At 50.7% G+C, this 14,043-nt stretch overlaps 1 protein-coding gene across 1 annotated transcript in view; it reads right to left on the reverse strand.

Moving 5' to 3' along the window:
- Window positions 1-1,169: 1,169 nt before the first annotated feature.
- The window catches only part of TET3 (tet methylcytosine dioxygenase 3), a 106,481-nt gene continuing 93,607 nt past the window's right edge, over window positions 1,170-14,043 (reverse strand). Inside the window, exons 7-12 of the mRNA XM_012658214.1 lie at window positions 13,354-13,562; window positions 11,948-12,098; window positions 9,953-10,042; window positions 9,298-9,435; window positions 4,018-4,354; window positions 1,170-3,342 (exon numbers count right to left, since the gene is read on the reverse strand). Coding sequence (XP_012513668.1) covers window positions 1,559-3,342; window positions 4,018-4,354; window positions 9,298-9,435; window positions 9,953-10,042; window positions 11,948-12,098; window positions 13,354-13,562 — 2,709 coding nt within the window. The 3' untranslated portion in view covers window positions 1,170-1,558. The remainder of the gene's footprint in view (window positions 3,343-4,017; window positions 4,355-9,297; window positions 9,436-9,952; window positions 10,043-11,947; window positions 12,099-13,353; window positions 13,563-14,043) is intronic.

A 14,043-nucleotide genomic window follows, 5' to 3' on the forward strand; every position in this document is an offset into this window, starting at 1 on the left:
TTCCACCTGTCTGGCCCAACCTCTCTCAACAATGTCACAAAAATTAAGCACCACATTCTCATTTCAAAGAACCGAATGAATGCACCAGAATTTTAGAACGGGTATGTTAAAGTGGGTGGAGAAGGGAGGAAGGAAAAAAGAAAATGATCGAATGGAGAAACAGAGAAATGGCACCAATTAGGGAGGGAAATCATAGCAACCTGCTGAAAAAGTTTGACTCTTGCACTTTAAAATTGTTAAGTGTAGGCCCCCTGCCCTCACACGATAGCATGGAGGGGGCTCAGGTGTGAGGCATGCACCATTGTCCAATGTGGAAATCCAGGAATAAGCACAGATGTGTTAACTGCTGTTACACTGGTCTGCTGAGCTCCTGCAGGATGCGACCTGCCCAAGAGTCAAGAAAGTCCCAGCACAACACTACAGCACCAGGCTCCACACAGCGCCATGCACAGAGCACCCATGCACAGAGCACCACTGGCTTTTCACAGCTTGGGTTCAACTTCCTGTTTTTAAAGATACAGTAGCCCTTTTTCGGTATCAGCATAGACTTTGGGGCATTTACAAAAAAAACCTGCCACTAAGACAAATTCCTTCAGCCCAGGTTTCATTGACTTGGCAACGTGGTGGATGCGGCTTCTAAGAGCCTGGCAACTCCAGCTCCATCCTGAGGTGCTGTCTAGTGAACCGTAACATCGTGTGACTTGGTAAATAACGGACAGAGAGGATTCAGTGTGGAGACTAGCAAGTTTGAAGCTGTCTACTTCCAACCTGGTTTCTGGGGAAATCTACACCAGCATCTCTGGGGCCTGGCCTGGGGTGAATCTGTCCCCTGACTCCAAGCCAGTGACTGGGAGAGGGACCCCAGTTTTTTTTTTTTTTTTTTTTTTTTTACAGATTTTCCCATCCTACTGGAGAGGACAGAGGCTGTCCTGAGGGCTCCCTCCCCGAAGGGAAGGCATATCTGTCGGGAGGGTTGGACTGGGTGGCTACAGTCTGCACTTGGCTCGTGAGGGGCAGATGGCTAAGAGGACCTCGTCAGCGCCCGAGGCTGGGCTCGCTGGGCCCAGCAAGGCTGGGCAGGGATGAGCACTGATGGCCTTTCCTGCCGATCCTTTACCATTACTATTGTCGCTTTAAAAAAATCCAATAAATACACATTTTAAATGGAATTTAAAACTACTCCTTTGTGAAAGGACACTATAAACTTTCTTTCCATTATTGTGATATACAAGGATAGAGTTTTAAAAACAAAGAGAAAATAAAAGCCCCCCAAACAAGGGGGAAAAACAACTTGGAGATATAAATATTAAGATCACGGAAAAATCACCCGACAGCCGTAGTTTCTTCTTCAAAGTGCTGGGGAAGTGGGGGGAAGGGAGGGGCGGGTCAGTTCTGAGGTTTGGACCATAAATACATATATATGATATGCGTATCTATATATGTATATATAGATAAAAAGACTTCTGCACCCCCAACCCGCCCCCAGGTGTGAGGGCAAAAGCACCACAGAGGCAGCTCGGGCTGGGCCCGACGCTGAGGTACGCTGGCTCCCTGGCACCTAGATCCAGCGGCTGTAGGGGCCAGTGACCTTCGTGTAGGCGTAGGAGGACACTGTGACCGCCGAGTCTGTGGGCACGGCCAGCGCCTGCCGGGTGGGGACAAACCCCTTCTTCTCCTTATGCTGGGGCTCGGAGACCACGGCGCCGCCCCACTTGCGCTTCTTCCCGTAGAGCTTGGCCTCCTGCTGGCCCAGGCCCAGCCGTGCGGCCGCCTCCTGCTGCACCCGTGCCTTCTCTGCCAGCTGCTTCATCTTGGCTTCCCAGAGGGCCAGCCCGTGATTGGGCTGGTTGAGGTTCTTGTGCTGGTAGAAGACCAGCGAGATTCGGGTGGGGTGGCAGCGGTTGGGTTTCTTGAGCGGCGTGGTGGCATGCAGCTCCCGCCGGGCACACTCGATGAGGATGGAGCCATGAGCAGGGGCCACAGCCACACCGCCGATGTTCTCATCCAGGAAGTTGTGTTCACTGTCCGACCACAGCTCCTCCTCTTCCTCAGCACCACCCCCACCTCCCTTCTCCTCCTTCACCGCACCCTTGCTGGGGGGCTCCTCATTCGGGCCCTCCTCCAGGCCAAAGGGATCCCACAGCTTTTCCTCGGACTTTAGGGCCCCAAACAGCTTCTCGCTGGAGCCCAGGGGCATGCCGAAGGACTGCCACGCTTTGTCCAGCTGGCTCGCCCCTGGCGTTGGAATCCTTCCCTCCTCTCCTTTCATGGGGTTCCACAACTTGTCTTGGAATCCAGGACTGCCTTTCAGAGCAGAGTTGAAATCCCCTGCTCCCAATCCCCATGGCTTCTCAGTCAGGCCAGGCCCAGCCAAGGCCGAGGTGTTGTTCCCAAACTTGCAGGGGCTCCATGGTTTGCCTCGCAGCCGTCCTCCAGGATGGGGAGATGACTGCTGCCCCTCGCCAGGGAACAGCCCCCACTGGCCATCTGAGAAGTGGGAAGGGGTCAGGCAGCTGGCCCCAAAGGAACTGAGCTTGTCAGGGACGATAGCAGGGCTCTCCCCAGAAGGGAACACACCCCAGCTGCCACTCACACTGTTAGTCCTTTTGGGGGACAGGCTCGGGCCTCCTGTGTACTGTCCCCATAGGTGACTGGGCCCCCCATTCTGAGATGCTTCGGGCAGAGGTGTTTTGCCCATCTTACCAGGGTCTCTGGACACAGATTCGGCCTGGATCAATGGGTCTACTGGCTCTTGCTTGATGGATCTGTTGTAGCAGTTGGAGCTCTGAGCGAAGGGAGAGGGGTCCCTGGACACTGGGTGGATCTGGGGGGCCTTGGGAAGCAGATACTCCTTGGGGCCTGGGTAAGCAGGCTGCTGGTGGTGAGGAGCGGGGTGGTGGGTGTCTGCGGGAACAGCCTGGCTGGGCAGCTCGGCAAACTCAGCACCACCGTAGGCCGGGCTCAGGCTGTTGTGCAGAGTGTGGAGGTCTGGCTTCTTCTCAAAACTGCCATTGCTGCCACTGTGCCCCCAGGCACCAGGACCTAGGAACTGAGAGGGGAAGACGGGGTTGCTGGAGGGGAAGCCGTAGTAGCTAAACGAAGGGAGAGCGTACTTGGAGTGGAACCCATTGACGGGGGCCAGGCTGGGCTGTGCATAGTAGGAGTGGTAGGAGTACACGCTGTTCATGCTGTAGGGGTCGGAGGGCCGGCAGTTGCCCAGCACCGAGTAGCTCTCCACCACTGAGTTGCTGCTGTACTTGAAGGAGCTGAAGTGGTTCTGTGGCTCCACCTTGAGGGAGGGCTTCAGGCTTTGCTGGGACAATCCACCCTTCAGAGACAGGCCTGGGAAAAAGAGAAGGCAAGATGGAGAAGAGCAGCGAACCCCACAGCCCGGAAAGGCCCTGGCAGAGGACTGGGTTTGGAACTTCCTCTTTCCCTGAGGGGTTTCCTCTTTCGGGATAGGCAGGACAGGTGCAGTGTTGAGGTGTGCCCAAGCCCTGGCCTGGACTTGCTCCCCGGTGCTGACAGCACAGGCCCAGCCCCACTTATGGGGTCCACAGCTCTCCTCCTCATCCCCACCTTCCCCCGTGCCAGAGGTTCTCAGTGAAGGACCCCTCCACACCCGCCAAACCAGCCTTGTGCCTGGTCAGAATCACCGCAGGGATGGGCCAGGGGAATGGTAAAATCAGGCACCTAACACAGCTGTCCCCAGTGCATACCCATGTTCCCTGAAGTGATGCTACTTGCCTCCAGACTCCCGGAAAAGAGCGAACTAAAGGGAGACTCAGCTCAGCTCCTTGCAGATAACAAGCCCTCTTTGTACCTGCTTCGCCCACGTGCCTGCCACCAGGTGTGGTGTCCTGGGGCTGCTGCAGATACCTTTCTGACTGACACAATAGAGCAGAGGTCCCAATTCCTGGCGTGATGCAGGAAGGGCAGGTTGGGTGGGGAGTGAGGGCCCCCTCGAGGACAGCACCAGGTCACCCCCTGGGGGGGGTGTCCTCTCCCCCCACATACCTGGATCAGTTGGGATACCCGCCAGCTCCAGGGCCTCCTGCTTGATCTTCTCCGGAGTGCTCAGCTTCTCCTTCTGAAGCTTCTTCTTCTCGGCTGCTGCCTTCCTGGCTTCCAGCTGCCGCTGGCGGCAAGACTTGGCAGGCTCAGGCAGGCGCCGGACCTCGCGGGGGAAGGAGGTGAGCACCTGGATGGCTCCACTGCCCACCTTGGCGTTCTGGTTCTCCTCGCTGCCAAACTCATCCGTGTTGGCCATCTTGTACAGGGGGAGGACGTGCAGCTGCTCATCCTCGGGGATCTTGCCCACACAGCGATTGTCCTCCTTGGTCAGGGTGCAGACCTGCTCCAAGGAGCGGGGAGAGGACACAGGGATTGGGGGACCGAGCACTGGGAGGGCAGGCTCTGAGCACCCCAAATACATAACCTCATCTTTCCCCACACAGTTCCAATGCCAGCCACCCAGCCAGCCCTGACACTTGCCACTGCTCCCAGAGCTTCTGTAAGCATCCGTATCTTGGCTCACAGAGGAGCAGTACCACCAACTTTGAGAGTGCGCTATATAGCTTTCAGTGCACACGCTCACACGATCCTCAGAAGGCCGACAGGACCCCGAGGCCTGCTCCGTCCTCTGCCATGGCACTGTTACCATTCAGCACATCACCCGATGGGGCCTCCATCCTCCCTGTCCTCAACACTCTGCCTCCTTTTGCTCTTAAAATATTTTTTCTTTTTATTAAAAACTCTTATGTGATGGTTGTAGAAAATTTAGGCAAGCAAAAAGGAAATAAAAATTACCTCTATAATCCCACCACCTAAAAATTATCACTGTAAATACTAGGGTCACACAGCACACACAATTACTTTCTGGTAAACAGGATATTATGCATATGGTTATCTAGGAAATTCATTTTTTTCTTAACATAGTATGAATATTTTCTTGTAAATATTCTCCCCAATATGATTTAAAAGTTCTGCATATTCTTCTACTATATCGTGTTAGTTTACTTAATCCATTTATTATCAAATATTTCAATTTATTTCCAGTTTTTCCCTACCATGATACTTATTGAAATATCCTTTTAGCTAAATTTTCTAAGATACTTAATACCTTAGAATAAATTCTGTGAAGTAGGACTGCCACATATTGCCCTCCAAAATGACTTAGTTTTTCACTCATACCAACAGAACGTGAGTTTCAACTTTCTTACATTTTTGCCTATAGTTTTCCTATTAATTTCTTTTAAAATTTTTTGCTCATTATTAAAATCTAACTTGTTGGTATACATTTCTCAACCAGGTGTCCTTTTTTTCAAGTTTACTATCCACTCTTACATTGACTAGTTTCCTTTTTTCTTTTCTATTTTTTGCGGCAGGGTCTCACTCCGTCACCTGGGCCAGAGTGCAGCGGCATCCTCATAGCTCATGCAACCTCCAATTCCTGGCCTCCGGCAATCCTCCTAACATGCTAGAATTATAGGCGTGAGCCACTATGCCCGGCCTTATTTTTTAGTAATATATTTTCTTTTTTTTTTAATTTCAGCATATTATGGGGGTACAGATGTTTAGGTTACGTATGTTGCCCTTGTCCCCCCTCCCCTCCCAAGTCCGAGTTTCAAATATGTCCATTCTTCGGGTGGTGCGCATACTAATTCTTGATGCTACTATTCTCGATGCTCTGGCATATGGGGTCTTGACTGCCCCTCCCCAGGCTAGTTATTCACAGAGATAGAAAACAGTTCCCTGCAAGTAAGCCTCTAATTCACTGCTCACACTCCCAGCCATGTCCTTACCAAACACATACACCAAATCAATATTCCCCCTGCCCCAAATCACCCCAGGGCCAGGTACTGAGCAACTAGGAACCACCCACTGCCTCGCCCACTCCTTTCCGAAAACCCAATAAAGACTCTGGGCCACGCCATCCTTTCTTCCTCTTGGGCCTCCTGACCAATCCACATGCCTCTCAAGTGGACCAATGTAGCACCGTGTGCCTCCTGTAGGGAATCTGTGAGCATAAACTTCTTCCTTCATGATAATCATTTCTGGGTCTACATGTCTTACCATACCTGAGTAAAACAAATGCTTGGTACATTTCATCACAACTCTCTGCCTTCCTTGTGAGTTTTATGCCTTTTGCCCATTTTTATACAAGACTTTTTATCATCTATATAAAGTCATCTTTGTATATTGTTATCATTCCTTTATCACTCGTTACAAATTTGCAGCAGTTGAAGCTCTGTACATCACTAGCCACTGGTAGCACCTTGATGACATCCAGACACCTGAAAGTATGTGCATGTGTGAACATGTACAGCTATGCAAAATTTCTCACAAACGGGATCACATCCTATATATATGCTATTCTATAATCTGCTTTTCTTAACTCAAAGAGAAGTTATCCAGTTTTATTAGCCTTTCAGTTTTGATTGTGGTGTTTTATTATTGAACAGAAATTTACATTTTTATGGCACCAACTTTACTAAACTCTTTGCTGCCATGCTCTACCCAGCGCATTTCTTTCCACGGCATGTGTGGGTCTTCGACCTTCTTTGCTCTGACCAGACTCTTGCATACTTTCGGGTTGGACTGGCCACCAGCCTTGCTTCCTACCATTCTCTAAGACCCAATGCCATAAACAACAGACTAAAGGTAAAATGTGAAGGATGAGAGATGGCATAAATTCTATTTCTGTCCCAAGAGATTCCTAACAAATGTCAAAAGATATGGCCATCCCGACTAAAAAAAGAAAAATTATCAAAAGACACGAATAGGATATTCACAAAGATGAAATTAAAACAGGCAAGAAAATCAGGAAAAGATGTTCAATCTCTCTAGTTATTAAAGAAAATGAGACCATATTTTTGGCACTCAGGCAGGGCACAGACTAAAAAGATTGACAAAATCCAGTTTTCCAAGTAAGCAGGAGAATTAGCACACTAAGCCTGTAAAGTAAGTGTAACCTCAAGGAGGTCGCTACACAAAATAAGGGTGGCCCCTCCTCATGGTTTACAGAAGGGAAACGTCTAAAAGCACTTACTGTTCATTGATAGGGGACTGGTTCAATAAATGATGGTGAAGCCATACATATAGCCTCAGAAAATTAAGTCTCTATCCATCGACACGGAAGGTCTGAGTTACCCTTGAGTTAAGAAAAGCAAGTCAGGCCGGGTACGGTGGCTCATGCCTGTAATCCTAGCACTCTGGGAGGCTGAGGCGGGCAGATCATTTGAGCTCAGGAGTTCAAGACCAGCCTGAGCAAGAGCGAGACTCCATCTCTACTAAAAAAATAGAAATTAGCTGGACAACTAAAAATATATAGAAAAAATTAGCCGGGCATGGTGGCGCACGCCTGTAGTCCCAGCTACTTGGGAGGCTGAGGCAGGAAGATTGCTTGAGCCCAAGAGTTTGAGGTTGCTGTGAGCTAGGCTGATGCCACGGCACTCTAGCCCGGGCAACAAGAGTGAGACTCTGTCTCAAAAAAAAATAAAATAAAATAAAAAATTTTTTTACAATGAGCAATGTTTAACTACAAAAAACAATACTTTTAAATTTTGGAAAAAATATTTTTTTCCACCCTAAACTCTAGAAGCTCTGGAATCCAAATAGCCTCACTGAGCCCCCTCATTCCCTGCCTCTCTAACCCTGGAGGGCCTGCCCTTCCTGTATGTTTCAGCTAGCAACCCTTACAACAGTGCAGGCAGGAGCCCACCCCATCCTGCTCCTCTGGCTTGGGCATGGGGAGAGAAGACAGGTGAAGAAATGAAATCCTGGGGTGGGGCAAGCAATCCACAGGGACGGGAGCTACAAGCGGAACTGGAAGCCCCCTTTCCAGATTAATGTGCTGCCGCCCTTACCTGTTTCCTCAGCCCCTGGAAGCCCTGTCTATCCAGAACCTAGCTAAAGAGCAGAGCTAAAGTCATCACCATACCTTCGAGGACGCGCCCCCTGAGCCCAGACCTCCTTTCTGCTCCATCCACACCCATGACCCTGGTGATCGCACCGGCCTCATGCTCCTCCACCTGTGCACTCCATGCTCTCCGGAGCCTCCCTCACCCCTGCCTACTTCATACCTACACCCGCACCTCTAGCGGGCCTCTCAAAACAGAATTCTTGATTTTTCACCCTAAACCTGGCCCTTTCCTGTTATTCTACATGTCTCAGGAAATGCTCCCAACATTGCTCAGTTGCTCAAGCAAAACACCTTGCAGTGGTCCCCCAGTCTTCTCTCTCACGTCCCGTGTTCAGCGCATCAGCAAGTCCTCTGAGCCATCCCTTCAACATCACCCAACATCTGACCCACTATACGCCCCCTGACTCTGCCTGAGCCCTGTTACTTCTGGCCTGGATGCCCACCCACTTCCTAACTGGCCTCCTTCCTCCTGTTCTCTCCCCTCTGCCCCGCACCCACAGTCATCATCACTTACTTCTTTCTCTATCTTCAGCAGTAAAAGCGCATTCTTAACTCTCCAATGAGATCTTACCATTGCCCAGCTGAAATGCCCTCCCAGGGCTTCCCACCACACTCAGCAAAACCCACAGACGTGGCAGCTCCCCATGATCTGGTCCCAGACCGCCTCTCTGATCTCATTCCCCGTCTTCCCCTTGCTTACTCTGTCCCGCCTCATTGGCTTCCTGGCTGCTCCACTCCGGAGCCTCTGCCTGTGCCTGTCCCTCTACCTGGAGCACCCCACCCCACACTCTCTCACTCTATGCATTTCTCTGCTCAAATGTCCCCTTCCCAGAGAGCCCTTTATCCCTTACCCTGCTGTATTTGTTCCTCACGGCCTTCACTGCCACAGGGCATTGCATCAGATACTTGGGCTAGGATTTTGTCCATTTCATTCCCCAGCATCAACAGCAATGCTTGGGCACGGCTGGTACTCTACAAACATTTGTCCAATGAATTTGCTTTGATTTAAATCCAAGTGTCCAGGGGGGCAAGGGAAACATACATAACCTAAACATCTGTACCCCCATAATACGCTGAAATAAAAAAAAAAAAAAATCCAAGTGTCCACTGAGACCTGGAACCATGCTTTAGGTAATGGGCAACTCCAGGAGGCTGCATCCTGCGGCACCCACCTAGCCAGCCTTGTCCATTCACTGTGGTGAGGGATTTCCCTAAGAAGTGGGCAGGAGCAGGCAGGCTGCAGGACACCTCCCAGAGTTCTGGGTGTCCTGTCTCCATGTCCGTCCCTACTCTGAGCCTGCCCTTCTGTGCGGGCAGGCTCCCCTGCAGGATCGTCCCGCAGGCGGGCTGTGACAGGACCCAGGCTTCCTTACCACGGTGCACCCATTGTAGAGGTTATGCTGGTCCTTGTGGGCGTGGGCACAGAAGTCCATGCAGGCCGTGACCCCCGCGAAGGGCCGCCCTTCCTTCAGCCCCAGACGGCAGTCGATTGCTACTTCCTCATTGGTCACCTGTGGGGATGGCCAAGGAGAGCTGTTCCTGTGACCTGCAGTAAGTGGCCCTGATTCTGTACCTGGGGAGGCAGGTCTTGGAGGGAGGGAGGGAGGTTAAGGATCACAGACACCTTGCACTTGGACTGCAGGAGGGAGGTTTTCTGGCTAAGAGCCCCCAGCTCCAAAAAAGTTACTTTCAGGCCCTTGTGGAAACTGCTCCCTGTTCTGGGCTGTCTCAAGTCCCCCTAGGCTCATCTGGAAGATGCAGGGGTTGTCAGGGGAGAGAAACTTGGTCCCCCCCATGGGAAACCAGATCTAAGGAGGTGGAGATTAGCAGAGGAAGTGGGGAGAAGAACAGGGACAGAGGAGAGATGGCGTGGGATGCAGTCAGCTTGGTGTAAAAGGGGGGTCTTATTAAAGAACTACATCACTACTTTACTTCTGGGCTGGGCTCTTCCCATAAGCGCACAAAGGAGCCCACTCTCCAGCTTCCCCATTCAGGGAGCCCGGGTGGAGAAAGGCCTGGCCCCAGTACCTGGTTCTGATAGGCCTGAGGGGCCAGCTGCTTGTACAGGGGAGCAACTTCGGTAGCCAGGTCCTGGAAACTCTTCCGGAGCACTTCTTCCTGCGGAGAGAAGAGCAGGCACACACATCCAGAGTGGCCCTGCCTGGCAAACTCTGCACCCTGGAAATGAACCACATTCCAGAACCGTCACAGGGGTGTCACTAGGAAAGTGGGAAGTGAGGTGTCATGGGGTGTCTTTACGGCATTCTCTCTGGGAGGGGTATGGGTACCATGTCCATTTGGGGACTATGAAGCTCCCAGAAAAAGCCACTGCCTGAAGGCCCAATCATCTTGACCTCTAAGCTATTGCTCCTGACAGCCCCTGGACCAGTTCACCCTGGAACACGTAAAACAGGTTTTTGCTTTTGAGTGCTGAACACCGTAGGTCAGAGACATAGTATAGTGGGCATGAAAAAACTGAGCATCTGGATCCTTCCTCTATGTTAGAAACAGGAAAAGAGGCAAGATGGGGTCTGTGCTGGAAATTCCACACACAGCCAGTGTCGGCCTCAGGCAGGTACGAAAACAAACTCCAAAGCTCTCACTGCTAGACTGGTACCATATAGTGTTAGTCACAAGCTACATGTAGCTTTTGAAATATAGATTAATTTTAATTAAAATTCAATCAAATTATAACTTTATTCTCTCATTTGTGTTAGCCACAATTCAAATGCTCAAAAGCTGCATGTGGCTCCTGTACAGATAGCAAGGAACATTTCCATCTCACAGAAAGTTCCACTGGACAGCAATGGTCCAGGCAAAGCAGCAGCCACCTGGTCACATCTGGCAGAGAGTTTCAGCCACCCACAGCCTCTCTCTGGCCCTCCGAGGGTAGTAAGTAGGGCTTGTAGGGGCTCCTAGGAGGCCTTGAGCACAGGCACAAAGTGTATGGAGAAGAAAGCAGGAGGACAGAACAGAGAAAAAGAACCAAGTACATAAAATTAGAAATGGAAGATGGAGACTGATGGCTCAGCTGTCCACCCAGCGGGGAGGCCAGGGCTGCCAGCCACTCCCCACCAAACCAGCCAGGCCAGCAGGGCCAGGCCACCTCCCTGGCCGTTGTCTAGATTCTGTCATCAGCACAAGGGCCTGAAGCTGATGCGGCATGGGGGTGAGGCTTGTGAGCTCCAGAGAAACACAGACCTAGGTTTAAATTCTGCCTTCACCTTTTTTTATTTATTTTTTGAGACAGAGTCTCGCTCTGTAGCCCAGGCTGGAGTGCTGGGACGTCAGCCTAGCTCACAGCAACCTCAAACTCCTGGGCTCAAGAGCTCCTCCTGCCTCAGCCTCCCCATGAGCTGGGACTATGTCCACCACCACTCCCAAGCAGGACCTTGTCCTGTTGTCATGGGGAAGTGGGGAGGCTCTGTGGGCAGGGGTCCAGGTGAAGAGCCCGAGCGAGGAGGCCTCATGCCTAGTGGCCGTACTGTGTGGATGCCAGCCCAGAGCCCAAGGACCAGGCCAGGCCCACAACATGGAGGCGACCGCCCAGAGACATCGGCCCAGCAGCCAGGCAGGCTCAGAGGCATCTCGGGAAATCCAGCAAAACCCAAAATGTGGCCCAAGGACTGGAGGCCCTTCTTCCTGCTGCACCTACCACTCCAGAAAGATGTCCTGGGAAGAATGAAGGGAAGAAATGACCCTTCCAGAGGGTCAAATTCTGATGAGAAATTTCAACATGTATCTGAAATATTTTGAATATTTACCTTAAATAGATTGTTTAAACTGGAAGAATCTTAGGGCACCATAACTGGTAAGCCTAATTTTTCATGCTTCATGCCTGTCCACACACCCCACATCCCTTGTTTCACAGCAAGATACGATCAGTTTAAAAAATAAAGCAAGTTCCACTTTCCGTGTATCTGAGTCCTGGTGAGCCAGTCCTACCTCCCCATGAACTACCAAGGACGACAGGCAGCAAAGGCGGGGAGGGAGCGTACCTGCGCTCCCTGCAGCTCTGCTCACCTCTTTGGGATTGTCCCCTGCGAGGCGGAACTTGCGAGGTGTCTTGCTTCGAGCATATTTACAGCCATTGAAGTACATGCTCCAGGAACAACCAAAGGAGAAGGAGGCACCGCAGGTGTTGGGGTCTTTGCCTTGACAAGCGCAGGTCCGGCTGCAATAATACATCACAAATTAGGCGTGCAGATGCACCCTTTGTTCTGGAATCTTCTTCCTCCCTTAAGGAGTGGTCCGGCTGAGGCCTGGCATCCACTAGCCTCTCCCCAGTGACTGGGACTCATCCTTCCCTGCCTCCAACCCCTCTCTCAGATTTCCTTAAGTAGAAAAGTCAGCTCCAAGCAGCCTGCTCTGCCCCCACCCTGAGCCTGAAGGTCTAAGCCAGAGTCTGCTGTTGGGAGAAGCACAGGGGTTATTTGAGATAAGGAGGAAAAATCTAGTATAAATCCATTAAAGTTTATACTTTTCGTTAAGTCTAGTATCTTGACCAGCTCCGACAGGGAAATAATGGGGTTGAACAGTGAAACCAAGGGGTTGAACATGCCTATTTCCTATAGCCTAGATGTTGACAGGCCTTTAAACAAATAAATACTGATATGAAAATTCAATGCTTATTAAAATCTGGAAACAGCCCTAATGCCCCTAACCGGGGAATGGATGAACACATTGTGATACATTCACACAGTGGAATACTACTCAGTGATAAAAAGGAATGAGCAACTGACACATAGGTCAACACAGATGAACCTCAAAAATGTTATGCTCAGTGGAGGAAAGGCTACGCACTGCATGATCCCATTTATGTGACAATCATGCAAATGCAAAACTACAGGGACAGGAAACAAGATTGGTGATTGCCAAGGGCTGAGGCAAGGGCTTGCCTATAAAGGGCATGGGGGAATTTTGGGGGATGATGGAATTGTTCTATATCTTGATTGTGATGGTGGTGGCTACATGACTGTATACGTTTATCAAAACTCTCCACGCTATATACCTAAAGGATGAATTTTATTGTAAATAAATATACGTTAATTTAAAACATAGGAAAACCCCAATAAGGGCAGATTTTGTAAATACCATCAACACCTTATATTTGTGAGGCACATATACTTTCTCACATTTGTTGAGGTCACTGGCATCTGGACATTGATCTAGGGTTTAACTAGGGTTAACCTTGATCTAGGGTTTAACCTTCACTAGGGTGAAGCTGAGCCAAGTGAACAGACTCTGGAGCCAGGGCCAGGACGTAGGTCAAGACCTGTGTGCAAGCATTCTTCAACCACAGTGCTAACTCTGCAGGACAAACAGCGCCCAGGAGAGCACGAGAGCTTTCCCCAGAGCTGCCCTGGGTCCCATTCATCCCTGACCCCGCTGCCCCCCCACCCCCACACATACTATGCCCCACCACGTACTCATCGTTGAGGCCGCATCTCCGGCTGGTGGGGTTCCCATATTTCCGGAGGGTGTCGGTGAGCTCCTGGTAGAGGGTGTCTCCGAGGCTACGGGGGATGCCCTCCCAGGCCAGGATGAGGATGACGATCACAGCGTTCTGGCAGTGGTGGCCTGCCCGGTGCCGCACCAGGCAGAGCAGCTTCTCTTCCAGCGTGTGCCTGCGGATCACCTGCAGGAACAAGGGGCCGTTCCGTCAGCCACAGGAGCCCGGTACTCACACTACTCTATGCGGGTACCATACACCCCTCCCTCTGCTGCATGGACCTGGGAGTACAGGTCTTTAGGGCCGTGTCCTGGGGGTGTCTCACTGTGGAGACAGCAACCACACAGGCTAAGAGACCATCGTAATTAGGAAATAAAAAACACAAAAGTTAAAATAATTACAAAGTCCAAGTTATTGATGACTGACATAGGCTTAGCAGGAAATTTACATGGATAAAATTGTAAGTCAAAATACAGTCGGAGATTTTTATGTTGTCCTAAAACATTTGCAGCGAAGATAGTGAATACGTGTGTGTTTTTAGTTAAAGAGGGGGTTCAGTGGTTTCTCAAAAAGCTAAACACAGAATTACCACATGATCCAGCAATTCCACGTCCAGGAATATACCCCGGGGAGCTGAGAGCAAGGACTCAGACAGATCCCTGTAGAT

This window comes from Propithecus coquereli, unplaced genomic scaffold (genome assembly GCF_000956105.1).
Source record: "Propithecus coquereli isolate 6110/MARCELLA unplaced genomic scaffold, Pcoq_1.0 Scaffold578, whole genome shotgun sequence".
Classification (NCBI taxonomy): Eukaryota; Metazoa; Chordata; class Mammalia; order Primates; family Indriidae; genus Propithecus; species Propithecus coquereli.